At 35.9% G+C, this 26,754-nt stretch overlaps 1 protein-coding gene across 6 annotated transcripts in view; it reads right to left on the reverse strand.

Annotated features, from left to right (window-relative positions):
• The window catches only part of TTC37 (tetratricopeptide repeat domain 37), a 164,228-nt gene that overhangs the window by 19,694 nt on the left and 117,780 nt on the right, over positions 1 to 26,754 (reverse strand). For all 6 annotated transcript variants that reach the window (XM_036846124.1, XM_036846127.1, XM_036846121.1 and 3 more), the window contains 11 exons: positions 25,703 to 25,771; positions 23,582 to 23,656; positions 22,204 to 22,345; positions 19,987 to 20,080; positions 17,304 to 17,381; positions 15,054 to 15,178; positions 14,110 to 14,233; positions 4,221 to 4,442; positions 3,089 to 3,161; positions 2,162 to 2,215; positions 1,814 to 1,925 (listed from right to left, as the gene is read on the reverse strand). In XM_036846124.1, coding sequence (XP_036702019.1) covers positions 1,814 to 1,925; positions 2,162 to 2,215; positions 3,089 to 3,161; positions 4,221 to 4,442; positions 14,110 to 14,233; positions 15,054 to 15,178; positions 17,304 to 17,381; positions 19,987 to 20,080; positions 22,204 to 22,345; positions 23,582 to 23,656; positions 25,703 to 25,771 — 1,168 coding nt within the window. The remainder of the gene's footprint in view (positions 1 to 1,813; positions 1,926 to 2,161; positions 2,216 to 3,088; positions 3,162 to 4,220; positions 4,443 to 14,109; positions 14,234 to 15,053; positions 15,179 to 17,303; positions 17,382 to 19,986; positions 20,081 to 22,203; positions 22,346 to 23,581; positions 23,657 to 25,702; positions 25,772 to 26,754) is intronic.

The following is a 26,754-nucleotide window of genomic DNA, read 5'->3' on the forward strand; positions in this document are numbered from 1 at the left end:
GCAGCCACTCTTCCTTTGGAACACATACTTCTACAAAATAAGGCATCTAAATTAGATGATGGCTCAGGTGCCCTCAGGTCTAAAATCCTATAACTGAATGCAACTGAATGCAGTTGAAGTGGACTCAATTTTTGTGTTTCTAAGATTAAGTGAACAACTCATTTAAGGATCTTAGGGTATTCTATAGTTTAGATTTTGGGAGGGGGATGGACATTAGCCGGCAGCAATTTCTTTTGTCACAATTCAAAAGAATTGCTGTCTTCATGAACTCTTCTACAGATAACCAGCAACTCAAATTCCCTATGAAACAAAGTGATAATATAAATATTATACATATATAGGTATATACACACATATATAATTTATACATATATATGTATATACACATATATATAATTTATACATATATATATACTAGAAAACTAAAAAAAATTTTAATATGGTTTGCTAAAAATACCTTTTAATATCACAGAAGCACTAATCTAACAGACATTGGATTTCTTTCCATTCAATTCTAAATATTTAAATTTCTGAAAAGATTCCTTGGAGTACCATCTATCAAAACTGTACTTTGTCTAACTAAAGATCTACAAAGGTTAGATGTACACCTACTACACATAACTACAATTACATTCACTTTCACTGGACTCCAAACAAGTCTCAAATAAGCACTCGGCTTCATCACTCAGTCCCTGTTTTAAGCTTCCTATATGACTCTGCTTCCTTGTTTATGAATTTCTCCAGATAATATGGGAAAATCAGAGAAAATGATTACAGAAGATCTTAGCTGGGCAATCTCACCTTTCTAAAGTGTATGCCACGTACACAATCAAAGGCTAACATCTATCATTCTAGATCCACAGTAAGAATTCTTGAGAGTAATTCTATATCTAATACTTGTTTGGCAACACCTTTAAAAATCAGAAACTTACCTAACATAGAACATAGATAAAACCAAATGTTTAGGATTTCTTTTTGTTCTATTTCAAAAATGAAAGAAAGAATAAACAACAGGACATTGGTTTGTTTACTTGTTTTATAAAATAATCTCTGAAGTTTAGTTAGGATCCTTATCATTTATTGTGAAGATAGTACTGAACCTGTTCTTTGTATGTTTCCCCACAGTCCCTGGCCAAAAGCAATAGCATTCTGATCCAGCAAATGTATGAAGTGCTCTGGGGGAATATACTGTTTAAAGCTATATTTCATGTTAAAAATAATATTATGTAAAAATATATCCCATGACCCTACTTTGTTAGACATTCCAATCCTCTACAGCACTTCTCCAGCAGTGGTAACGGAAGCATGCTGATGCAGGTTATATGCAGTTCCCCAGTGCCTTTTGTGACCAATGGCATACATACGACTCTGGTTAGAACTAAGAAATTAGTTCAGGTGAGGCCAGCACCTTGGCAGTTCTAACAGTTACCATAGAAGACATATTTCCACTCTTCAAGAAGTTAACTACACATAAAAATAACTAAACATGTTTATTAAATAATTTAGTAGCTATAAATAAACCTCATTAAACCAGACTGAGGGAAAACAGAAATAAAACCACTTTTTGAAAATATATAATTCAGAGTTTCAATAATGGTTAATGAAGTATCTTTAAACAGATATTCCTTTGAGCCTGCTTCAATAACTGATTATCTCTTAAACATCAGTAGCTGAATGCAGTAATCAGATAATATGCAAGATCTTAAAATATTTTAAAATTCCCTTATTTCATAAAAATACAAACTTTGCTTCTTTAACACATATGCAAGATGGACGGAATCCTAAATAAGGAAATGGATCACATTATATTCACCTGGAGAAAGGAGAGCTGCCTTCTGAATGGCCTTTAGTGCAGTATTTTTCTCACCATCTGCTGAACTGCTTCCCATGGCCAACTGATTTACTGCAGTGTATAGTAATGCCTTCTACAAAGAGAAAGGAAGGGTGTTAACCAATTCTCTTTATAGCTCCCTGACTTTCAAAGTGACTAAAAGTAGTACTATATTGGATATGATGTGATCCCTAAGCCTAAGAAGAAAAATTATTCATCAATAATATTATTTAACAAAATTATTTAACAGTAAATAATATTATTTAACATTTCCAGTGGTAAATAATAATAATATTATTTAACATTTCCTTTGAATTGGGGCAAACTAACCTTTCCATGATTTGAGTCCAGAATATGAGCCACATTTCCTGCTACCGCACCTCCCTATAATAGTAAACAAATTATTACTTATATAAATGCATAAACTTTCACAAAAAAGTAAAAATTAAGACTGATAAAATCTTTACATTAAGTCATTTGAAAGGTTCAGCTTTATCACATTTGTAACTTTTAAACTCCTTAAGCACCAACTTTAAAAAAGCAGTTTAATATTTTTATAAAAGAAAATCTTTTCTACTATGATCAGTTCAACTCTGCTCTTTTAAAATATTCATTAAAGGTCCAAAAGTTACATGACTTTATAGTAGTAACAAACAAATATACAATTTTCTAACAATATACAAGATTGTGAAACGAAGACTGAAAGAAAAAAAAAGAGAGACCACAAAACTTATTTTAAGATAAACTAACATAGTTTTTACTCCATGAAAATTTAGTATTTTTAAAATGTCCACAGTCCCCAGTAAAATAAGTAACTAAAGTTCAGAGCATCATGAACCTCACCACCACCACCTCAATATTCAACTCAGTACTAAAAGTAAGGAAAATATACACAGCACGATAGTTTTCATAAAGTCGATCTGAAATCCTTAATTTTTAAAAATTCAATTAGACATTTTACCTGGAAAAGAAAGTGAATTATAAGAATAACGTAACAATCTATACATGTTCAAAAAAGTCCACCTCCTTCTTTGTATCTTCCATAACACCCAGAGCAGTACAACAGTACATGGAAGAAACTCCATGTACTACTTGTTGAATGACTAATGAAAAACTTCACTAAATAACAGAACTCCCTTGCTCTATTAGTTAATTATTTTCCAGAGTGATAATGTTAATATTGATACTTTAAAATTATATTATATACCACATCATAAGTTATTTTATCTTTTTGCCAGAATTTAGAACATTACTCACCTTTGCATTTCGTTGAGTGTACTGAGCAACCACTCGGGACAACAAAGACCACAGAGCAGGATCAGCTGGGTTACTATAGTGACCATCAAAAGCAGAGGGCTTAGAGACGGTGGTTACTTTAATCACAAAAAGTACTCCCAAAATCAACATTTTATTTAGCATCTAAGTTAAAAATCTTTTAGACATCTAAAACAAGTTCAAATTAATTCTCTACGTGTGGTTAAAAGTGACTGAATTTTTAGAAACATACTTTATATCTCCTATATACACCTACAGTTTTTATTAAAATAAGAAAGAAAAATCAGCAGTGTGATGATTACAGAGCCATGAGATCCAATTCAGAAAGGTTAAGGAAATTTAATACGTTGTGTTCGAAGAAAACACAGAGATGAGAACTGTGGAAGGAAAATAAACTACAGATATAACACTTTACTGCTAAAAATAAATCTAATAAATAACCACTGTTGCTAGCGATAACAGCTTTCTATTTTCCAAATTTTGAATATTAATGAATGTTTGAGTGGCCAAAAAATTCCTAAAACCATCAAACTGGACGGTATCAGATAACAAACTGACAACATCACAAACTTGAGAATTTGTAAGGGCTTTCATATTAAAACAAGGTTTGGTACAGGAGAATTTGGGGAAAATGTTTTGTGGCCAGTTACAGGTCCTGTATGAGTCCTCCTTGTATAAACTGCCTTTACTCAGTATGTCTAATTTTTTTAAAAAGCTTAAAAATCTTTGTCAATTTGTCAAAAATTGTATCTTTATTCTTAAAATTTGCATTTATTGTATTATTAATGAAGTTTCAGATATTTTCTTGTATATTAACCATTTTTATTCCTTCATTTGTGAATAAACTTTTCATGTTCTTAAAAAAAAAACAAGATTTGGGCCTTACTCTGAAAGATTTTCTGTTCTCTCTTTACCAACTGAATTTTTTATTTAAATTGTTAGAGGTGAAATAACGTGTAGTCAGTTACATGATCCTATGTACAGTTTCATAAAACCACAACTTGGTTTCCAAATATATATGCTTACCTCATTGTATAGTCTTAATAAGGTCCAAACATCAAAGACAACTTCATCAAGTATAACTAGACCCCAAGTTCACAAGTACAGAATTTACCTGTGAACAGCTTTAGATGCTTGTCTCTGCACTGCCACAGTGCGACCTTGCAGTGCATAGATCGCTGAAGTAAGAAGGCACCTCTGATAATCATTGTCTTTCTGTTTGCAGTGCTTCAGTAACTCATTAAGTGCAGCTTTTGACAGTGTCGCATCCTTCATTGCCAATCCTAGAGCACACAGTGCTTGAAGGCTTTCCGTGGTTGGTTCTTTTAAGATAGAGCTGTAAATATATTTTTAATCGCCTATTAGCCATGAGTACAATAGTCTGTAACTATTAAAACACACTTAACAGTTGGTAGAAAAAACAATTTACTTATAGATTCACCAAACTACAGTCCAGCTTTAAGATAACTATAAAACTAAGTTCCATGGTTTCTAGGAACAGTAATTTCCCGGAATTTCTTTTTTTTTTTTGGCTGTGTTGGGTCTTTAGTTGTGGCGCGCGGGCTCTGTAGTTTGCGGCATGCAGGCTCAGTAGCTGTGGCACGTGGCTTAGTTGCCCCATGGCATGTGGGATCTTAGTTCCCCAACCAGGGATCAAACGCACGTCACCTGCATTGCAGGACGGATTCTTTACCACTGGACCACCAGGGAAGTCCCGTTTCCCTGAATTTCTGAAGCAGTTAAAAGTACCAATGGCCTTCGCAGAGCATCAATAGCCAAATTTCCTTTCTGGTCATTTTATCTACATTTAGAAACAAATATACAGCACAGTATCTTTGGGTCACAGTTCTAGGTAAATAATTAGAATAATTTCGCTAAAATCTTTAGTTTCAATAAAATCCTAAAAGGTATGAATAATAAAGAAAAATCCTTAACCTAAGATCTGATTTTTACCATTCCCAAAAAGCTTTTGTCTTATTGTTCTGTGGTATTTGAAACAAGAGCAATATATAATAATTACAAAAACTATCTATATCCACCATATTCCAAGTGAGCACGTTTATAACTGAAGGAGAATTTAAATTTTGTATGTAAACATCCAGCTTTTTTCTTTTCCTTCTTCACCTGTGAAATCTGATTTAGCCTTATGGAGGTAAAAGTCAATAATGTTTAGGAATCCTTATTAATTAAAATGAAGAAAACCTTAGCTCTATATAAACTTAACTACTTCTAATAATAATTATGAATGTTGTACTGTAACAAAACATAGGAACTTTGAAAATTTTGTTAAACAAAGTTCATTAAAATATAATATAAACAGCTGTAACATTATAAAATATCACATACCTACCACTATGTCTTTCTATTATTTGGGGGGAGGGGACAACAAGCTGTTTAGAATTTGATTCTGACAAACAGCTACAAAGTCATGAATTTTCATGGGCAGCTCTGGAGTAAACTGAAAGCATCCATAGTAACTCTTTTTACGATAAGGGTTAATAGATGGAGGCATCCAAATATGGAAGAATATCAATTAGTTATAGTCATTTCCATCAATACAAATAAACCACACCGTAAGTTGTAATTAAAAAAAAAAAAAGCAAATAGTAAAATATAAATTCCAATACTAACAACAAAAGAAGAAATTCTAATTTGTGCCTTGGTTCAAAAGAGAACAAACCTATATACTCTAATATGTATTAATATACAAAATCTAGGGACTTCCCTGGTGGAACAGTGGTTAAGAATCTGCCTGCCAATGCAGGGGACATGGGTTCGAGCCCTGGTCCAGGAAGATCCCACATGCTACAGAGCAACTAAGCCCGTGCACCACAACTACTGAGCCTGTACTCTAGAGCCCACGAGCCACAACTACTGAGCCCGCATGCCGCACCTACTGAAGCCCACACACCTAGAGCCTGTGCTCTGCAATAAGAGAAGCCACCACAAATGAGAAGCCTGCGCACCGCAACAAAGAGTAACCCCTGCTCACTGCAACTAGAGAAAGCCCGCGCACAGCAACGAAGACCCAATGCAGCCCAAAAAAACCAAAAAAATACAAAATCTAAATTATTACTGAAATGACTACATCCCATTAAGCTAACACATGCTGAATGCACGGTACCTGCATGTTGTCCTGTACCATGTGCTAGACTTTTACATGTAGCTATTTATATCATAAATTCTATGATGCTGGTAACCAGATTTTTTCCCCTTATGTATTGAACTTATTCACACTCCCCCTAAGCACCGAGGACACTGCTTTGGTCCCAACATAAGAATGCCAAACAAGATCAATAAAGAACGGGTAACTGAATTATTCATAGAAAGGAAGTCAAAGAAAAGAATGCAAAGGGGCAGGAAAGTGAGCAGTTTGCAGTGTTCAGTTTGAAAGATGACATGCAGAGAACCAAAAACAAAGAAAAAAACATAGATCAGATAAAATACCTAGCCCTGGATCCAACAACGCAAAAAAAGGAGGTAAAGGTTTTCCCTCATAAGAGGAGAAAAGAATAAGAAAATATTCTACTATTTTTCCCCACTTCTACTAATGTTCAAAACAGTTTCATTTACTGTTTTAAACAGTAACCCAAGACTAATCTAATCATAACTAATTTGGCGTTACTTTTGCTCTTGATTACTGAAGCAACATATTAGCATCTATGATTCTTTTTCTCAAGCTATTTGCAAATTTGGATTTTCTGAACATATATTCACATTACATGAGTATATCCATGTAAAGTGACAAGATTTTTAAAATTCTGATTGGTTTTCTCAAAATAGCTAAGAGGAGGAGAAAGAACTGCTTACTTATTATACAAGAAAATTACCTTAATCAGGATGGAACAAAAGTATCACCACGAATAAACAAAACCAAAGCTTATCCTATAGAAGTCATTCTCAACTAGTACCATCTAGTCATCTCCATCCCCCTAACCTTTGGCACGGGAGCATAATTTGGAGATGTGGAAGCACTTCTTTGGTTTTCACAATGATTGAGGAGTGCTGTTAGCAAATAACAGACAGGGGACAGGGATAAGATCTTCCTGCAATGGGAGAAACAATTCTGTACTATGAAGATCAGTACCACTGAAAATGCCAACAGAGCACTCGTTGATAACCACTGTCCAATAGCATCCATTAATCATCTCCTGCTTTTTAAGGAATTAAGGTCAACTTTCCCCACACACAAAAAATTTCGAAAAGTCAAAAAATACCATATATGCCCTCCCTGGTGGCGCAGTGGTTAGGAATCTACCTGCCAATGCAGGGGTCATGGGTTCGAGCCCTGGTCCGGGAAGATCCCACATGCTGCAGAGCAACTAAGCCCGTGTGCCACAACAACTGAGCCTGTGCTCTAGAGCCCGTGAGCCACAACTACTGAGCCTGTGTGCCACAACTATGAAGCCCATGTGCCTAAAGCCCATGCTGCACAACTAGAGAAGCCACTCCGATAAGAAGCCTGCAGAGATTGGAACAAAGATGGCGGCGGAGAAGGACGTACTCTCACTCCCTCTTGCGAGAACACCAGAATCACAACTAGCTGCTGGACAATCATCTACAGGAAGATACTGGAACTCACCAAAAAAGATACCCCCCATCCAAAGACAAAGGAGAAGCCACAATGAGACGGGAGGGGCACAATCACAGTAAAATCAAATCCCATAACTGCTCGGTGTGTGACTCACAGACTGGAGAACACTTATACCACAGAAGTCCACCCACTGGAGTGAAGGTTCTGAGCCCCACATCAGGCTTCCCAACCTGGGGGTCCGGCAACAGGAGGAAGAATTCCTAGAAAATCAGACTTTGAAGGCTACTGGGATTTAATTGCAGGACTTCGAAAGAACTGGGGGAAACAGAGACTCCACTCTTGGAGGGCACACACAAAGTAGTGTGAGCATCGGGACCCAGGAGAAGGAGCAGTGGCCCCAGGGGAGACTGAACCAGACCTACCTGCTAGTGTTGGGGGTCTCCTGCAGAGACAGGGGGTGGCTATGGCTCACCGTGGGGACAAGGACACTGGCAGCAGAAGTTCTGGGAAGTACTCCTTGGCATGAGCCCTCCCAGAGTCCACCATTAGCCCCACAAAAGAGCCCCGGTAGGCTCCAGTGTTGGGTTGCCTCAGGCCAAACAACCAACAGGGAGGGAAGCCAGCCACACCCATCAGCAGTCAAGTGCATTAAAGTTTTACTGAGCTCTGCCCACCAGAGCAACAGTCAGTTCTACCCACCACCAGTCCCTCCCATCAGGAAACTTGCACAAGCCTCTTAGATAGCCTCATCCACCAGAGGGCAGACAGCAGAAGCAAGAAGAACTACAATCCTGCAGCCTGTGGAAAAAAATCACATTCACAGAAAGATAGACAAGATGAAAAGGCAGAGGGCTATGTACCAGATGAAGGAACACGATAAAACCCCAGAAAAACAACTAAATGAAGTGGAGATAGGCAACCTTCTAGAAAAAGAATTCAGAATAATGATAGTGAAGATGATCCACGACCTCAGGAAAAGAATGGAGGCAAAGATCGAGAAGATGCAAGAAATGTTTAACAAAGACTGAGAAGAATTAAAGAACAAACAAACAGAGATGAACAATACAATAACTGAAATGAAAACTACACTAGAAGGAATCAATAGCAGAATAACTGAGGCAGAAGAACGGATAAGTGACCTGGAAGACAGAATGGTGGAATTCACTGCTGTGGAACAGAATAAAGAAAAAAATGAAAAGAAATGAAGACAGCCTAAGAGACCTCTGGGACAACATTAAACACAACAACATTCGCATTACATGGGCCCCAGAAGGAGAAGAGAGAGAGAAAGGACCAGAGAAAATATATGAAGAGATTAGAGTCGAAAACTTCCCTAACATGGGAAAGGAAATAGCCACCCAAGTAAAGGAAGCACAGAGAGTCCCATACAGGATAAACCCAAGGAGAAACACGCCGAGACACATAGTAATCAAATAGGCAAAAATTAAAGACAAAGAAAAATTATTAAAAGCAGCAAGGGAAAAATCACAAATAACATATAAGGGAACTCCCATAAGGTTAACAGCTGATATCTCAGCAGAAACTCTACAAGCCAGAAGGGAGTGGCATGATATACTTAAAGTGATGAAAGGGAAGACCCCACAACCAAGATTACTCTACCCGGCAAGGATCTCATTCAGATTTGATGGAGAAATCAAAAGCTTTACAGACAAGAAAAAGCTAAGAGAATTCAGCACCACCAAACCAACTCTACAACAAATGCTAAAGGAACTTCTCTAAGTGGGAAACACAAGAGAAGAAAAGGACCTACAAAAACAAACACAAAACCATTAAGAAAATGGTCACAGGAACATACATATCGATAATTACCTTAAACGTGAATGGATTAAATGCTCCAACCAAAAGACACAGGCTTGCTGAATGGATACAAAAACAAGACCCATATATATGCTCTCTACAAGAGACCCACTTCAGACCTAGGGAAACATTCAGGCTGAAAGGGAGGGGATGGAAAAAGATATTCCATGCAAATGGAAATCAAAAGAAAGCCGGAGTAGCAATACTCATATCAGATAAAAGAGACTTTAAAATAAAGAATGTTACAAGAGACAAGGAAGGACACTACATAATGATCAAGGGGTCAATCCAAGAAGATGTAACAATTATAAATATATATGCACCCAACATAGGAGCACCTCAATACATAAGGCAACTGCTAACAGCTATAAAAGAGGAAATCGACAGTAACACGATAATAGTGGGGGACTTCAACACCGCACTTACACCAATGGACAAATCATCCAAAATGAAAATAAATAAGGAAACAGAAGCTTTAAATGACACAATAGACCAGATAGATTTAATTGATATTTATAGGACATTCTATCCAAAAACAGCAGATTACACTTTCTTCTCAAGTGCACACGGAACATTCTCCAGGACAGAACACATCTTGGGTCACAAATCAAGCCTCAGTAAATTTAAGAAAATTGAAACCATATCAAGCATCTTTTCTGACCACAACGCTATGAGATTAGAAATGAATTACAGGGAAAAAAACATAAAAAACACAAACACATGGAGGCTGAACAAAACGTTACTAAATAACCAAAAGATCACTGAAGAAATCGAAGAGGAAATCAAAAAATACCTAGAGACAAATGACAATGAAAACACAATGATCCAAAACCTATGGGATGCAGCAAAAGCAGTTCTAAGAGGGACGTTTATAGCTATACAAGCCTACCTAAAGAAACAAAAATCTCAAATAAACAATCTAACCTTACACCTAAGGGAACTAGAGAAAGAAGAACAAACAAAACCCAAAGTTAGCAGAAGGAAAGAAATCATAAAGATCAGAGCAGAAATAAATGAAATAGAAACAAAGAAAACAATAGCAAAGATCAATAAAACTAAAAGCCAGTTCTTTGAGAAGATAAACAAAATTGATAAACCATTAGCCAGACTCATCAAGAAAAAGAGGGAGAGGACTCAAATCAAGAAAATTAGAAATGAAAAAGGAGAAGTTACGAGACACACCACAGAAATACAAAGCACCCTAAGAGACTACGACAAGCAACTCTATGCCAATAAAATGGACAACCTAGAAGAAATGGACAAATTCTTAGAAAGGTATAACCTTCCAAGACTGAACCAAGAAGAAATAGAAAATATGAACAGACCAATAACAAGTAATGAAATTGAAACTGTCATTAAAAATCTTCCCAGAAACAAAAGTCCAGGACCAGATGGCTTCACAGGTGAATTCTATCAAACATTTAGAGAAGAGTTAACACCCATCCTTCTCAAACTCTTCCAAAAAATTGCAAAGGAAGGAACACTCCCAAACTCATTCTACGAGGCCACCATCACCCTGATATCAAAACCAGACAAAGATACTACAAAAAAAGAAAATTACAGACCAATATCACTGATGAATATAGATGCAAAAATCCTCAACAAAATACTAGCAAACAGAATCCAACAACACATTAAAAGGATTCTACACCATGATAAAGTGGGATTTATCCCAGGGACACAAGGATTCTTCAGTATACGCAAATCAATCAATGTGATACACCATATTAACATATTGAAGAATAAAAGCCACATGATCATCTCAATAGATGCAGAAAAAGCTTTTGACAAAGTTCAACACCCATTTATGATAAATACTCTCCAGAAAGTGGGCATAGAGGGAACCTACCTCAACATAATAAAGGCCATATACAACAAACCCACGGCAAACATCATTCTCAATGGTGAAAAACTGAAAGCATTTCCTCTAAGATCAGGAACAAGACAAGGATGTCCACTCTTGCCACTATTATTCAAAATAGTTTTGGAAGTCCTAGCCACGGAAATTAGAGAAGAAAAAGAGATAAAAGGAATACAAATTGGAAAAGAAGAAGTAAAACTGTCAGTGTTTGCAGATGACATGATACTATACATAGAGAATCCTAAAGATGCCACCAGAAAACTACTAGAGCTAATCAGTGAATCTGGTAAAATTGCAGGATACAAAATTAATGCACAGAAATCTCTTGTATTCCTATACACTAATGATGAAAAATCTGAAAGAGAAATTAAGGAAACACTTCCATTTACCACTGCAACAAAAGAATCAAATACCTAGGAATAAACCTACCTAGGGAGACAGAAGACCTGTATGCAGAAAACTATAAGACACTGATGAAAGAAATTAAAGATGATACCAATAGATGGAGAGAAATACCATGTTCTTGGACTGGAAGATTCAATATTGTGAAAATGACTATACTACCCAAAGCAATCTACAGATTCAATGCAATCCCTATCAAATTACTAATGGCATTTTTTACGGAACTAGAACAAAAAATCTTAAAATTTGTGTGGAGACACAAAAGACCCCAAATAGCCAGTCTTGAGGGAAAAAAACGGAGCTGGAGGAATCAGACTCCCTGACTTCAGACTTTAGTATAAAGCTATAGTAATCAAGACAATATGGTACTAGCACAAAAACAGAAACATAGATCAATGGAACAAGATAGAAAGCCCAGATATAAACCCATGCACCTATGGTCAACTAATCTATGACAAAGGAGGCAAGGATATACAATGGAGAAAAGACAGTCTCTTCAATAAGTGGTGCTGGGAAAACTGGACAGCTACATGTAAAAGAATGAAATTAGAACACTCCCTAACACCATACACAAAAATAAACTCAAAATGGATTAGAGACCTAAATGTAAGACTGGATACTATAAAACTCTTAGAGGAAAACAGAGGAAGAACACTCTGACGTAAATCACAGCAAGATTTTTTTTGATCCACCTCCTAGAGTAATGGAAATAAAAACAAAAATAAACAAATGGGACCTAATGAAACTTAAAAGCTTTTGCACAGCAAAGGAAATCATAAACAAGATGAAAAGACAACCCTCAGAATGGGAGAAAATATTTGCAAACGAATCAACAAAGGATTAATCTCCAAAATATATAAACAGCTCATGCAGCTCAATATTAAACAAACAAACAACCCAATCCAAAAATGGGCAGAAGACCTAAATAGACATTTCTCCAAAGAAGACATACAGATGGCCAAGAAGCACATGAAAAGCTGCTCAACATCACTAATTATTAGAGAAATGCAAATCAAAACTACAATGAGGTATCACCTCACACCAGTTAGAATGGGCTTCATCAGAAAATCTACAAACAACAAATGCTGGAGAGGGTGTGGAGAAAAGGGAACCCTCTTGCACTGTTGGTGGGAATGTAAATTCATACAGCCACTATGGAGAACAGTATGGAGGTTCCTTAAAAAACTAAAAATAGAATTACCATATGATCCAGCAATCCCACTACTGGGCATATACCCTGAGGAAACCGTAATTCAAAAAGACACATGCACCCCAATGTTCATTGCAGCACTATTTACTATTTACTATTTATAGCCAGGTCATGGAAGCAACCTAAATGTCCAGCAACAGACAAATGGATAAAGAAGATGTGGTATATATATACAATGGAATAGTACTCAGCCATAAAAAGGAACGAAATTGGGTCATTTGTTGAGACGTGGATGGATCTAGAGACTGTCATACAGAGTGAAGTTAAGTCAGAAAGAGAAAAACAAATATCGTATATTAATGCATATATGTGGAACCTAGAAAAATGGTACAGATGAACCGGTTTGCAGGGCAGAAACTGAGACACAGATGTAGAGAACAAACGTATGGACAGCAAGCGGGGAAAGCAGCAGGGGTGTGGGGATGGTGGTGTGAAGAATTGGGCAATTGGGATTGACATGTTACACTGATGTGTATAAAACTGATGACTAATAAGAACCTGCTGTATAAAAAAATAAATACAATAAAATTCAAAAATTAAAAAAAAGAAAAAGAAGCCTGCACACCGCAATGAAGAGTAGCCCCCTGCTCACTGCAACCAGAGAAAAGCCCACGTGCAACAACCAAGACCCAATGCAGCCAAAAATAAAATAAAATAAATTATTTTTAAAAAATACCATATAAGTAACCACAGATATCAGAGACTGTTATTTTATTAAATTATCCCAAAAATAAACAAACAGTTACAATTTATATTGGTGTATATACACATTTTTAAAGACTCAACTTTGAATGAACTTTATCAGGTTAACCTGAATAGGAAAGAGGAAAAAAAGTCTCTTTGGGAACTTACGGGGCCAAAAACAAGCCAGTTAATGACTGCCTTCATTAAAATTTTATGATCCTAAGAGATGAGCTGATCAATTACTGTTTTAAAAAAATAAATAATACACACAGAGTATAGGATGGTTTTGAAGGATTCGATGAATCCAGAATTAAGAATTAAGCCATGATCTCCAGCTCCACCTGTGACTATCAGTTCAGAACCAGGTGGGTCCAATCCCTGTTGTTCACAAAAATGTTCCTGAAACATTAAGAACTTCATTTTACGTTCCTCCAAATTTTAACCCAATATTTAAGTATCTGGTCATGTCGAGTGTTGATGTCAACTATACATACCATTTAAATAACAATGTCTTGGCTACGTCCATTTTTCCTTGTTTATACTCTGCTATTGCCAGAGCTGTCAAGACATGAGCTTTGTCTTGCTCTGATTCAACAGTAGACAAGGCTCTCTCATAGGCTGTTACATAGAGTTGGAAACAAAAACAAAACAATATAAAAGCAATCCTGACTGACAAATGGTGGGATTTTTCCTTTCCTAATCTTATTTTTTAAAAGGGTCTAACTAAAATTACATCTTATTGTTCCCTTGCTCTCAAGTGAATGGAATAAAAATTTAGAATATCTAACTTGGTTTAGCTGTTCCAAGGTGATTCTAGGAATATCATTCGGGTTATTATGTGATATTTCTCAATTTTCTTCTTTAGAATCTATAGGCAGGTTTGAATCAGTATCTTCAAAAGAAGTGGAGGTCTACAGCCATTGAGGTATCACCCACATTCCCATTTACAGACCAGCAACTCCACTAAGCAGTACTTAAAATGAGCTGCACACACATAGGCTGGGCCATATATGTGAAAACGCACTCAATAAGCATTTTTAGAGAAACCAAAATTTATTATTACTAACAATGGTTGAGGCCTTCATTTATCAGAAATATACATTGAAACACTGTGTAGTAGTAAATGCTTGCTTTCAAATGCTACCTTATACATGTACCCTAAGTGATCTTGGGTCTGTTTCCTCATCTAAATAATAAAGATAACATTCAGTTTGTAACACTGCTAAAAGGACTATTCATCATAATAATGTACTAAAGGAAGGAACAGATAAAAAGTACCTCTTAACGTTCCTGACTTTTAGTCAGATTTTTAATAAACACTACAACCCCTACCCCCATCTTAATATTACATCTTTCTGTATGTAAGCTCATCATGATTAAATTCTTCTCAGCTCTGGAAAAGTAGAAAGTATCCTTTAGCCTTAAGCAATGCACTTACCTTTGCTGCTCTCTTTATACAGACCCTTCATAAATAAAGCCAATCCAAAACCTATGATGTCTTCTAACTCCTCAAGGGGTGTTGACTTAAAAGCCTGGATAGCTTTATCATATTCACCAATAGAGCTAAGAAGCAAAACATAACTTACTTTTAATATCAAAAATCATTTTGGCTTATATCATGAAAATTCAGAAATACTATTATACTAAAGCTCTTTTAACAACTTAACCTACTTCATCTATCAGTGTTAAAGCTGTAGAAAAGCCTTTTATTAAAATAGAAGGCATATCACTTATTTCCAACAGGATGCACTAGGGGGATTTAACTTCACACTTTTCTTTTAAATTATGTGTGAAAATGAACAGTTCTGCTGAATTACAGTCTTTTTTTTTTAACAAACTTGAATTAAACTGTTATAAAAATAATTTCAAGTTGACTTTGATACAGAACTCTAATTTTTTAAGCTTAGTATGTTAGTTAACTATTACCCTATGAGCATCTTTGACAAGCTTAGCAAGTCATAACCAAACCCAGCCTTTGTGTAAACTGTTTATCTGCACATCCATTTTTTTTGGATGGCATATAGATACACTAAAATCCCACAGATAAAACTATACATTATCTTTTCTGTATTTAATAGGAATAAAAGTAAAAATTGTTATACATGATACTAAAGTAGAATGCTTTTTAATAACAACAAAATAAAAAACCGTGTTTTGTTTACTTAAAAATGAAGAGAAGCTGCCACCACCTGGAACAGACTCACTGTACCTTTGAGACTCTGATTTCTGGTATCTATCACTATAATCAGAAACTGCTTCTATTTTTAATGTGTTATTAGAAATCTTTTCATAAAATCTTTTTAATCCTGGAGGTGTGGGTGGGAGCTAAAAATATAGGCAATATTTGCTTCTAAAATTAATTTTATGAAGGTGAAAGAATTTAAAAATCCATTAACTCAAATTTTGATAAATATTTAATGAAGGGAAGAGGACTACCTTAGATTGTTTATGGATACATACATGTATTTTTAAAGTATTTTTTTAATGAACACTATCTTCAAACATTTGATAACTTTTGTAGAGAAAAAGAATTGAACTAGAGAAGGGCAAGGGGCTTCAACTTTATTTGTAACTTTTTTTTTGAAAAAGAAACCTGAAACCTATAACAGAATTTTAAGATCTGTTATATCTGAATGGTGACTATTCATTAAATTATGCTCCATACTCTACTGCTGTGTTTTGCATGTTTAACATATTTTATAATAAAAACAAATTAAAAAGAAATCAGATGACCTATTTTCAATGGGAGGTATAAATTTTCTTCTACAACAGTTACACTATATGAAACATCTAACTAAAGAGAACAGATACTTTGCTCCATACAGTTTCTTACAACAAAATCTTGGAACTAACAGAGCTCTATCAACTCCTAAACACAACAATTTAAAAGAATTAAAAGGAGAAGCAATCAAAACAGGGACAATTTTCTGTCTATAGATATGATTCAGTTACACGGTTATAAAAGAAACAAACTGGCTACCTCCAATTTCTACTATGTAGCTCCTTAAAAGATGTAGGTACTAATCCCAAAATATCAAACTATAGTTCTAATAATGTGTTTCAAACTGGAACATTCAATCTTGGGGCAGCTCTCAATGTGAGGAATGCCTCCTTAACTTGAGCCAAAAGTCTTCCTCCCATTAACACTCCTACTGTCCGAACCAAGTTCTATCCTCTGAAACAATTGGTTTGCAACCTATTTTTTTTTTCAATCTTTTTCTTGAAGTCGGAAGTCTTTGAGACTCTGAAGAAAGTGTTATTGCTCCCTCTCCACCCCCAAAATGCACACATACAAAAATTTTTGTGTACTATCTCAAAAGGGTTTCTGGACCCTTAATCCCACCCCCAGTTTAAGAATATACGTCAAATCAGAATAAATCTAATCCTCTTCCAATTAACTAGGCTTCTACTATTAGAAACAGTAACTATCTCTCCTGTCTAGTTCACAACCATCAGTTCTACACCTGGTCCTCACAAAGGACACTGGGGCTAGGGGTCATTACAGGGACAGGAAACTGTTAACACAGCTTGGTACGGTGGGAATGATGTATCCTGGGGGAATGTCATGATCATACTCATTCATACACAACCCACTACTCTGGAAACTGGTCATCACCTCACTAGCCCCATAGCTTTCACCAGAAAAACCTGTTAGGTTCATGGAATTAACGGGAAAAAATATGCTTACCATAACAATCTGCCATAATTCCTTATTGTAACATTATAAGCATCTCTGTCTTCTGCAGTCTGTAACAACAAAATTGCCCTTTAAAAAAAGGACAAGGTATTTTAAATTATCTACGTGCAATAGCATTCTTTTACTCTTCCTCCTTAACTGAATCTACGGATTTTTGTTTTCTTCATTTAATTCTACTAATTATTTAACTAGTTCCATAACAGCTTATTTATATTTTATTAAACTGGTACCGCAAAAGCACTTAATAGATTTTAGATTGTCAGGAAAATAATAAAAAGTGACCTCTTAATAAGAGAAATCACTTACCATACTTGAGCTTTAAATAGTCCAAAGATTTTAATCTAAACATGGGGAACAACTGGGTTGATGTTTTAAAGTTTTGACATATTTGAAGTATATAGAATTTGAAGTACACAGTACACTCTTAAAATTATTTATATACTAGAAGTTTGAGGTAGGAAGCCAGGAAATTGAGTGCTTTCATGTGCCTTTACCTGCTACATACAGAAAGATATTTAGACAATAATGAATTCAGAGATGGGAATGAGTCATCAGGAGTCCCAAGAGGCTTAGAATAAATACAACAACATGCTGACAGCCCATATTTTTACCTTCTCATGCTCAGTCCCCTTTGGGCAAGCAGGGAAATGTCTCAACAACTAAAGGAGTTGGATATTTAATGACTTCTTTTTTTTCTGTTAAAGATTAGCCAGGGAGAAATAGCCAAGAAAAGCTTTTAATGCCCCTGATGTTACATGAAAAACAAAAATTTGCCAGAGAAGTCTAAAAGACAGTATTATAGAAACAGTATCATATTAAAGACTGTACCTGTGGTTAGATTTATACCTAACTTGTAATTTCAAGTCTCAAATACTTGTTTAAGGAGAAAACAACAGTGGTGATCAGTCAAGAAAGAGTGGTGTATATCCAAGTGACTATGGAGTTGCCATTTTAAGCAAAGGTATAACCAGTGTTAGACTCACAATATTTGTAATTATAATATATACCAAAAAAAGTAGCAAGCATTCTATAGCTGCCTAGTTTTCTCTGTTTAAAAATCCTGCTCACTGTTGTATACTATCAAATTTCTACAGTTTCTTTATTGGTAACTTTATTGTAACGTTGAAAGAAATAGAATTGTGGGTTTTCATAAACCTCTCTCCACATACACCTGGCAAAATAACTTCTTGATTATACAGCCTCCAGTACCATCTAGTGATTACTTCTTTAACTACAGAGAGATCCATACAAGGATGGCAAAGCATATGGGACACCTCGATTATTTATTATCTGACAAGGCTTCTTCTAAACATCTGTTTACTTAGATTTAGGGCAGTGATGTGCCTCAGAGGTTAGGCAATCAGGTCTTTTAACTTTTCGTCTAGTACTCACGAGATCAACAGTGATTTTCTTATTCACAGATCAATTAATTTTTTTTTTTTTTTTTTTGGCTGCGTTGGGTCTTTGTTGGTGCATGCGGGCTTTCTCTAGTTGTGGCGAACGGGGGCTACTCTTCGTTGCGTTGCACGGGCTTCTCATTGCAGTGGCTTCTCTTGTTGCGGAGCACAGGCTCTAGGTGCATGGGCTTCTGTAGTTGTGGCATGCGGGCTCAGTAGTTGTGGCTCGCGGGCTCTAGAGCGCAGGCTCAGTTGTTGTGGCGGACGGGCTTAGCTGCTCTACGGCATGTGGGATCTTCCCGGACCAGGGCTCGAACCTGTGTTCCCTGCATTGGCAGGTGGATTCTTAACCACTGTGCCACCAGGGAAGCCCCACACATCAATTAATTTGTAGAGAATAAAACTTCAAGTTGATGTCATTTCCTCTCACTCTCCCAGCTGGTCATCTCACTCAAGCACGCTGTCCTTGTTTCTTCAACATACCAAGTCCACTCCTGCTTCAGAGCACTTGTTCTTGCTGTTCCTTCTGCCTGGAATGCTCTTTCCCTGATAACCAAATGGCTTGTGGCCTCGCTTCATTCAGGTCAGGCCTTAATTGCCTCCTTAGGAAACCTACCTCTTAAACCTATCTCAAATTTGCTGCTTGCCTCTCTAGTGTCTGGCCCTTTACTCTACTTTGATTTTCTTTCCTAGCAATTGTTAACGTCACAGATGTTTATTAGCTTACAATGCGCCTCCCCTCCACCAGAACATGAGCTCCATGAGAACTGAGCCTGTGTTTGTTTTAATTCACTGCTAAATTGCTACTGCCAAGGACACGGCTTGACACATAGCAGTTTAACAAATATTTACGGAATGAATAAATACGATATAGTAGACATTAAAGTGATTCAAAATAACATGTAATTTTTTCTCATGTCTTAAATCTCATTTCTTCTCTGAATAAATACATGTCTTTAATAATAAAGTGAGACAAACTGTAAAGGGACAGATTCTTCTAAAACCTGAGAGGTTTTTTGGTTTGGTTTTTATTTTTTCTTCTCTCTCTCTCTCTGTCTCTGTCTTTCTCTCTTTCTCTCAGGTTGAGCAATAGAAACGAAAATATAGCTGAAAATTCAGAACTGTATCTTTTCATATACAAAATGTAATAATAATAAATAAAGATCAGGAAAAGAATCAGAACATTTTATTAGTACCTTCTTCATGAAAATGAGACTATATCTTAAAAAGGCCAACTGACAAATAAGGACCACATTTCAATTAAAGGGAGCCTTTACCTTTGGTATGCATCTGCTGCTTCCTTCTTCAGTTGTAGATGTTCATTTAAGTAACCCAACATTGTGAAAGCTGGAGCATAATTCTGAATTCTTTCTGGAAATCCAAAAATATCTTTTCTTTGCATGTGCGTAATGGTTGTGTTTGTAAAATATGAGTTTTATTTTCAATATTTTTCAATATTTTAAACACTAGATTATTTCCTGAGGTCATGCGCATTGCTAAGAATAGTAGTCTGATTTTATCCTGACTATAAAATATCAGTAATCATTTCAGAACTCTTTTAAATTATTGAATAACATCTATAGTTACATATGGCTTCTACTTATGTGTTAAAGTTTAAACACTTTTTTATTCCCAAAGGTATAACAATTTGAAATCATAGCTCATGTTAAAACTAGTCATTTGAATTGTAAGGAAATCCAGTTCTTTGGCTAGTCACTTAAACCTTCCTGTGATTAAATTTAGCAACAATTTCTCTTGGTGGTTCTGTTCCAATTTCCATGTATTTTTTTAAAAAATTCAGTATTGTACTCTAGAAACAGAAGATGATTTGGGCACTTTCAGTGTAGTATTTTGAATTCTAATGTCAAAAAACATCATATATCTACTAATGTACAAAGGAGAAAGAAACACATCTGATCAACTTAAGTTGTGTTGGCAAGCAAGCCTTCAAATCTCTTAAACTGTTTAACAGAGTAGAGTATAATCACATCTTATGTGATGGTTAGTTTCTAACTGTCAAAGCATAAGGTAAAAATCACATGGTTAAAGTGATTCTTGAAAAATTCTTAGGTCATCACACAAGGAGAAGGTCACCAATCTGAGTCAAATTAAGACGAGACCCATAACCTTCATCCACTCTCACCCTGAGGCCAACGGTCAGCAGGACAAATGATTTATCTGCATTTTCTCTTGTCCTCCCCTCTCTCCTTTCTGCTTCTAAATTAATATTTTTTTGGCCAGGCACATATAATTGAATTTGTTAAATGAATATATGATACGGCTCCACTGCAGACTCAAAAGCCTAGCTATTTATAACCATCAGAGACTGTTGTTCTAGGTATCTGAATTTTGCAGAAAGCTAAAAATTTACCTCTTTATGTAAACCCTTCACAAATGTTTCCCATTCTGTAAGGAAACCTATCAATAAAATTTCTGATCATACACTTTCTCAGAGGCTCTAGGTATTCATTAGAGTCATTCATTTGGGCACACTGCATAACATTTTAATGTCCTGAAGTGCTGGTGTTTATAAATGAACTGCCTTCTACTCAAGTGCCCCAGGCTCAATTCAGGAAGAGTATTACCATCCTGCATATTACAATGATGAGGCATTTTCTCTTCTGCTTTTCAGTTTATCTGATTCTTCATATTATTCAACTGTCAATATTACTGCTTAAACTCCTTGCCTCTTTATTAGAATTTTGTTGAGGGATAAATAAGATGCTAGTGAAACTAACATTTCTTGAGCATCTAGGATATGCCAGGAACTCTGCATAACATTTTGTATATATCATCTCATTAAACCCTAAGCAATAGATACTTTCACTCTTGTATTATAGGTAGGAAAACTAAAATTCAATTTGGTAATAAGCCCAAGGTTTCATCATGGCTACTAAGTGGTGGAGCTGAGACTAAACCCAATGTTAGTTTTATTAAAGAAGAAAGTTATTACAATAGATGGTTAATTAAATTTCACCATTCTGTCCTTTTCCTAAGCCTAAACATATTTTTCCAGTATGCTGAAGAAAGATCAGGTGTTAAAGTGCGAGGTTAAAGGCACTGGGTTTGGAACTTAAAGCATATTACCTCACTGAATTCTCACATCTCTGCAACCTCAGTATTATTATCTCTACATCCCAAGATTAACAGAAGTTAAGGGAAGTAAAATACTTGGCCTAAGACTGCAGAGAAAGTAAACAGCAGAGCTAGAACAGCAGCAACTCAGGACCATTAGGCTCCAAGATGCTTCCTACTACAACATGGAAATCACTTCTACCTTGACTCATTAGGTAATAACAATTTTCAGAACTCTTCAAAAATCTTTAGTAAAGTTTAAAAAGCAGAATACTCGGCCGTGGGGGGGAAAGGGCAAATTCGTGTCTTAAGGAGCTAATATTTAATTTGGAATTAATTTTAAATTTAATTAATTTAAATTCTTTAAATTATCTCAACAATTATTCATATATCTTGCCATTGTATAACAGGTGCCTTACCTGTGTATTTACTCAAAACCACTTGTGCTGCTGGAATTGCATTCATCTGGAGGATGTTGTACTGGTACAGCTCCGTGTCTCTGTTGCTTTTATCTTGCAATGTTGTACAGACCCAATACGCGTAACCTATTGCTCCTTCCGTCTGTAAAAAAGCCAAAGTTAACAAGTAGACACAGGGTAATAAATCCGCCAAGAAAAATTAAGAAATGAAACAATGTACTTCAATACAGTAAATATCACATCTTAGTCTTCTAAGTCAACTGGTAAGTGCCTTTAAATAAAGGGTCACTATGATACAACACAGCTAAGAACATATTTAAATCACTTGCTTCAAACCTAAGTAGAAGAATCAAGCAGGATAAATAAAGGGGAAAAAACAGAGCCCCTCCTGATGGGTTGGTTTGCTTCTTCTCAGCATCATTTCCATAGGTCAAACAAATAGTTACCAATCAAAAGAATTCTAAAACACTTTCATAAATAATCTAGAAATGTCAACCAAGTCTAGTATTTATCTCATTTTTTTTTTGTATTAATAGTTAACTCCTTTTTATTGCTTAGCATTCCATAGGTATGGACGTACCAGTTTGGTTTCTTTTTAACATCTTTATTGGAGTATAATTGCTTTACATTGTTGTGTTAGTTGCTGCTGTATAACAAAGTGAATCAGCTATGAGTACACATATATCCCCATATCCCCTCCTTCTTGCGTCTCCCTCCCACCCTCCCTATCCCACCCCTCTAGGTGGTCACAGAGCAAGAGCTGATCTCCCTGTGTTATGCGGCTGCTTCCCACTAGCTATCTATTTTACATTTGGTAGTGTATATATGTCAATGCTACTTTCTCACTTTGTCTCAGCTTACCATTCCCCCTCCCCATGTCCTCAAGTCCATTCTCTACATCTGTGGTCTGTGTCTTTACTCCTGTCTTGCCCCTAGGTTCTTCAGAACCTTTTTTTTTTTTTTAGATTCCATATGTATGTATTGGCATATGGTATTTGTTTTTCTCTTTCTGACTTACTTCACTCTGTATGACAGACTCTAGGTCCATCCACCTCACTACAAATAACTCAATTTTGTTTCTTTTTATGGCTGAGTAATATTCCATTGTATATATGTGCCACTTCTTTATCCATTCATCTGTCGATGGTGGTTTTCTTTTTAGAGTCTCAGTTTCTATTCTACATGACTACTTCATCTATTGAATCCCAATGTCATTTCTTCATCAGCTCTTTAATGACAGTTTAATCTGTTTTTTAAGAAAGAATGAAGAGTAGAGACAACTGCTGTCATTAACATCTGATACAACTATGTATTCATTTTCTCAAGAAGGACAGTACTTTATTCATTAATGAATCCTGAAGAATGCTCAAATTCTTACATGCATACTGAGTTCCGTAGTGTGCCTGAAGAGATCCATGGTGTCATAACTTCCAACTGTCTCTGCAATTAGAGCCTATAAAAGGAAAAAGGAGGCTCTTAATGTGTTTAAAAGGATTACTACTACTACTATTACTACTACTACTACTACTACTACTAACAATAATAATAATAAATGAAACTCTTTGGAGGAACCAAAGGTTTACTAGCTGTGCTTAAAAGCAAAGGTAATTTCTTTTTCAATCTTGGCTACCGTATTCCCATGGCTCAGAGGACCAGAATGACTTGTTAAATTAGCCCTTAAGCTGACAGATGCTTGCAGAACTCCATTTGCAACCAGGGAGTTAGTGAAATAATCCACATAAAACTCCTCAGAACACTGATAAAGCTATGCTACCTTCTCCCTTCCCTCCCCCCAATCTATTCATACTGGTATTTGTCTGGATTAGAGTTGTTAATCACAGGGTCACCTCAGATTCAACTGGAAAGCTTTTTAAAAAGGAGATCCTCTCCCTTAGAAATCTAGCTTCCATAGATCTGGGTAGAGTCTCAACATGTTTATTTTTTAAAACTGCCTCAGGATTTTAAATATTATATCTATGCCACTGACTTCATAGATGATGTGATAGTTAAAATTACTTTCAAGCTCATCTATCTTTTATAAGAAAGCAGGGTTTTTTTTTTAGTTATCATACATTACTAATTAAGAAATTAATATTAAGCCTCACTCTATTGTTACCATTTTAATTAAATCTACTAATTACCTCCTGAAATAAATTATTTTTAAGAACAGAAATAATTTAAAAATAAGAAAAGGGACTTCCCTGGTGGCACAGTGGTTAAGAATCTGCCTGCCAATGCAGGGGACACGGGTTCAAGCCCTGGTCCGGGAAGATCCCACAAGCCGTGGAGCAACTAAGCCCATGCACCACAAATACTGAGCCTGCGCTCCAGAGCCCGCGAGCCACAACTACTGAGCCCGCATGCCACAACTACTGAAGCCCACGCTCTGCAACAAGAGAAGCCACCGCAATAAGAAGCCCACGCACCGCAACGAAGAGTAGCCCCCACTCGCCGCAACTAGAGAAAGCCCACGTGCAGCAATGAAGACCCAATGCAGCCAAACATAAATAAAATTTAAAAAATAAATAAATAAAAATAAGAAAAAAAAATACTTAAGTGACTCTGATGAGCATCTCAGACCTATTGACCTACAGCAGTGTTACTCAAAGTGAAGGCCCTGGACCACCAGCATCGTCCTCAGTTGGGAGCAGTTAGAAATGCAAATTCTCAGGTTCCCTGGGTCCAAAACCTTACATAGAGATTAGTGTAGTAATGCCACTGCTCCCAGATGCTACCACAGCTAATGGCAACAGGAGTCTGCCTTTTCTAACTCTGCTTGTTTCACCGATTAACTAGAATCAGACCCAAGAGCCAAAGTACAATAGAAGATATCTAATCCCTGATTAATGATTTTCTAATAGGGGTGATGCTCCCACTAGTCTCTGAACTGAAACAATCAACCACTTACTAACTTATTACAGCTTCTCAACTAGACAAGACCTTGGAGGCCACTCAGGTCAATCCCCTTCTTTTTCAGGTAAGAAAAATGAAATCCAGAAGTGATATGTTAAGGTAAAACAATTAGTAAGTGACAGACTCAGACTAGTAACCTGATTCCTATTTGGCAGTACAAAACTCTAAACTTTGTCGGTGGGGGGGGCACTCATAAACAAGTACCAAATCAAATATGAAGATTTTACAGAAAATGAGAAAACATAATCAAAATGATCTTTGTAAATGTTCATTTTTTTGATAAATGTATGTTAACAGAGTTCTAGGTTTATTTTTTAAGAATAATAATGGCAGAATGATGGTGTTCAAAGCCCCTCAAATCAAAGCTTAATCATTACAAGCTGTATGACCTTGGGCATGATACTTAGGATCTCTTAGCTTCAATTTCCACACACAAAGAGCCTAGCACAGCAACTGGCACAAAGTAAGCCCTCAAATGCTATCATTATTATCAGTGTTGTTTATATTAACACGTTATTTATACCACTTTCTATTAACATGTTAGTTATAAAACAGATTATTAATAACTATATGTTATATATCTTACTTGTCCAATCCAGCACATTAAATAAGATGGATCAAGGGATTGAGCCATTTTGAAAGCTTCATGAGCTTGCTAGGAAAAAAGGCAAAAAATAACAAGCCATTTAATTAACTTTATATTAAAGCATTTGTATGTAAAAAGCATAAGAGAATAAGAAAAGTCAGACTTGTAAACAAATGAACCTAAAACTTCACTGTTTAAGCACAATTGGCAATGCTTAAAACTATGTCTTAAATATAGTCCTGAAAGAGTCCCGGGTTCAACAGATTTCTCTGCAGGCTTAGAGATTCTGGTCCTCAATGAAAGGGCACTGTAGGTGTCTACCTCATAGTCTGCAGAACTTTGAACCAATCACCCATCTATTTGCTAAGCCACAGGTCCGATGGAAATAATTAGAGAAGGCTGTATCTATTCCCCTCTCTTGGAGCTCAACTGGGAAGATAAAAACTAACAACCAGTGAGGTCTGAGACCTGCTACTGGGCGAGAGGAGTGGTCAACATAAATCTGAGCTAAACAATTAGGAAACTTTCAAGTTACCCCACTTGGACACTTTAAATCGTATGCTTTTTTTTCTGCTACAAAGAATAACTTATTATACGCTGCTTTATATTGTTTTCCCAATTATCTACCAATTATCTATGTGTGGCAGGAAACAGTCTTTTTTTCTCATAAGAAAGTAAGCTCATGGGCAACAACTGCACCACACTACCATAAAACCACATTAGTAGCTTATTAACTAAGACTTGGCTTTGTTTAAATTTTTAAAAAATATTTTCACATATTTTAAGATCCAAATTAATATTTTTCTTCATTCTATTTACAATCTTCTAAAGCAATCTCTGCAGTGACTTCATGTATCCCTGAGAATACCACTGAAGCTATTTTAAAAGGATGATATTCAATATACTGGCTGAAACACAAAACAGTACAGATGTGCTATTATATATAGATTTGTGGAAACTTCTAAACATGACCTATAAACATGCTCCCCATTACTGTAGTTCCAACTCTCTATGTACAACTCTTCAAGTATGACAATTTACACCGTGGCATG

The sequence above is a fragment of the Balaenoptera musculus genome, chromosome 3, assembly GCF_009873245.2.
Source record: "Balaenoptera musculus isolate JJ_BM4_2016_0621 chromosome 3, mBalMus1.pri.v3, whole genome shotgun sequence".
In the NCBI taxonomy this organism is placed as follows: Eukaryota; Metazoa; Chordata; class Mammalia; order Artiodactyla; family Balaenopteridae; genus Balaenoptera; species Balaenoptera musculus.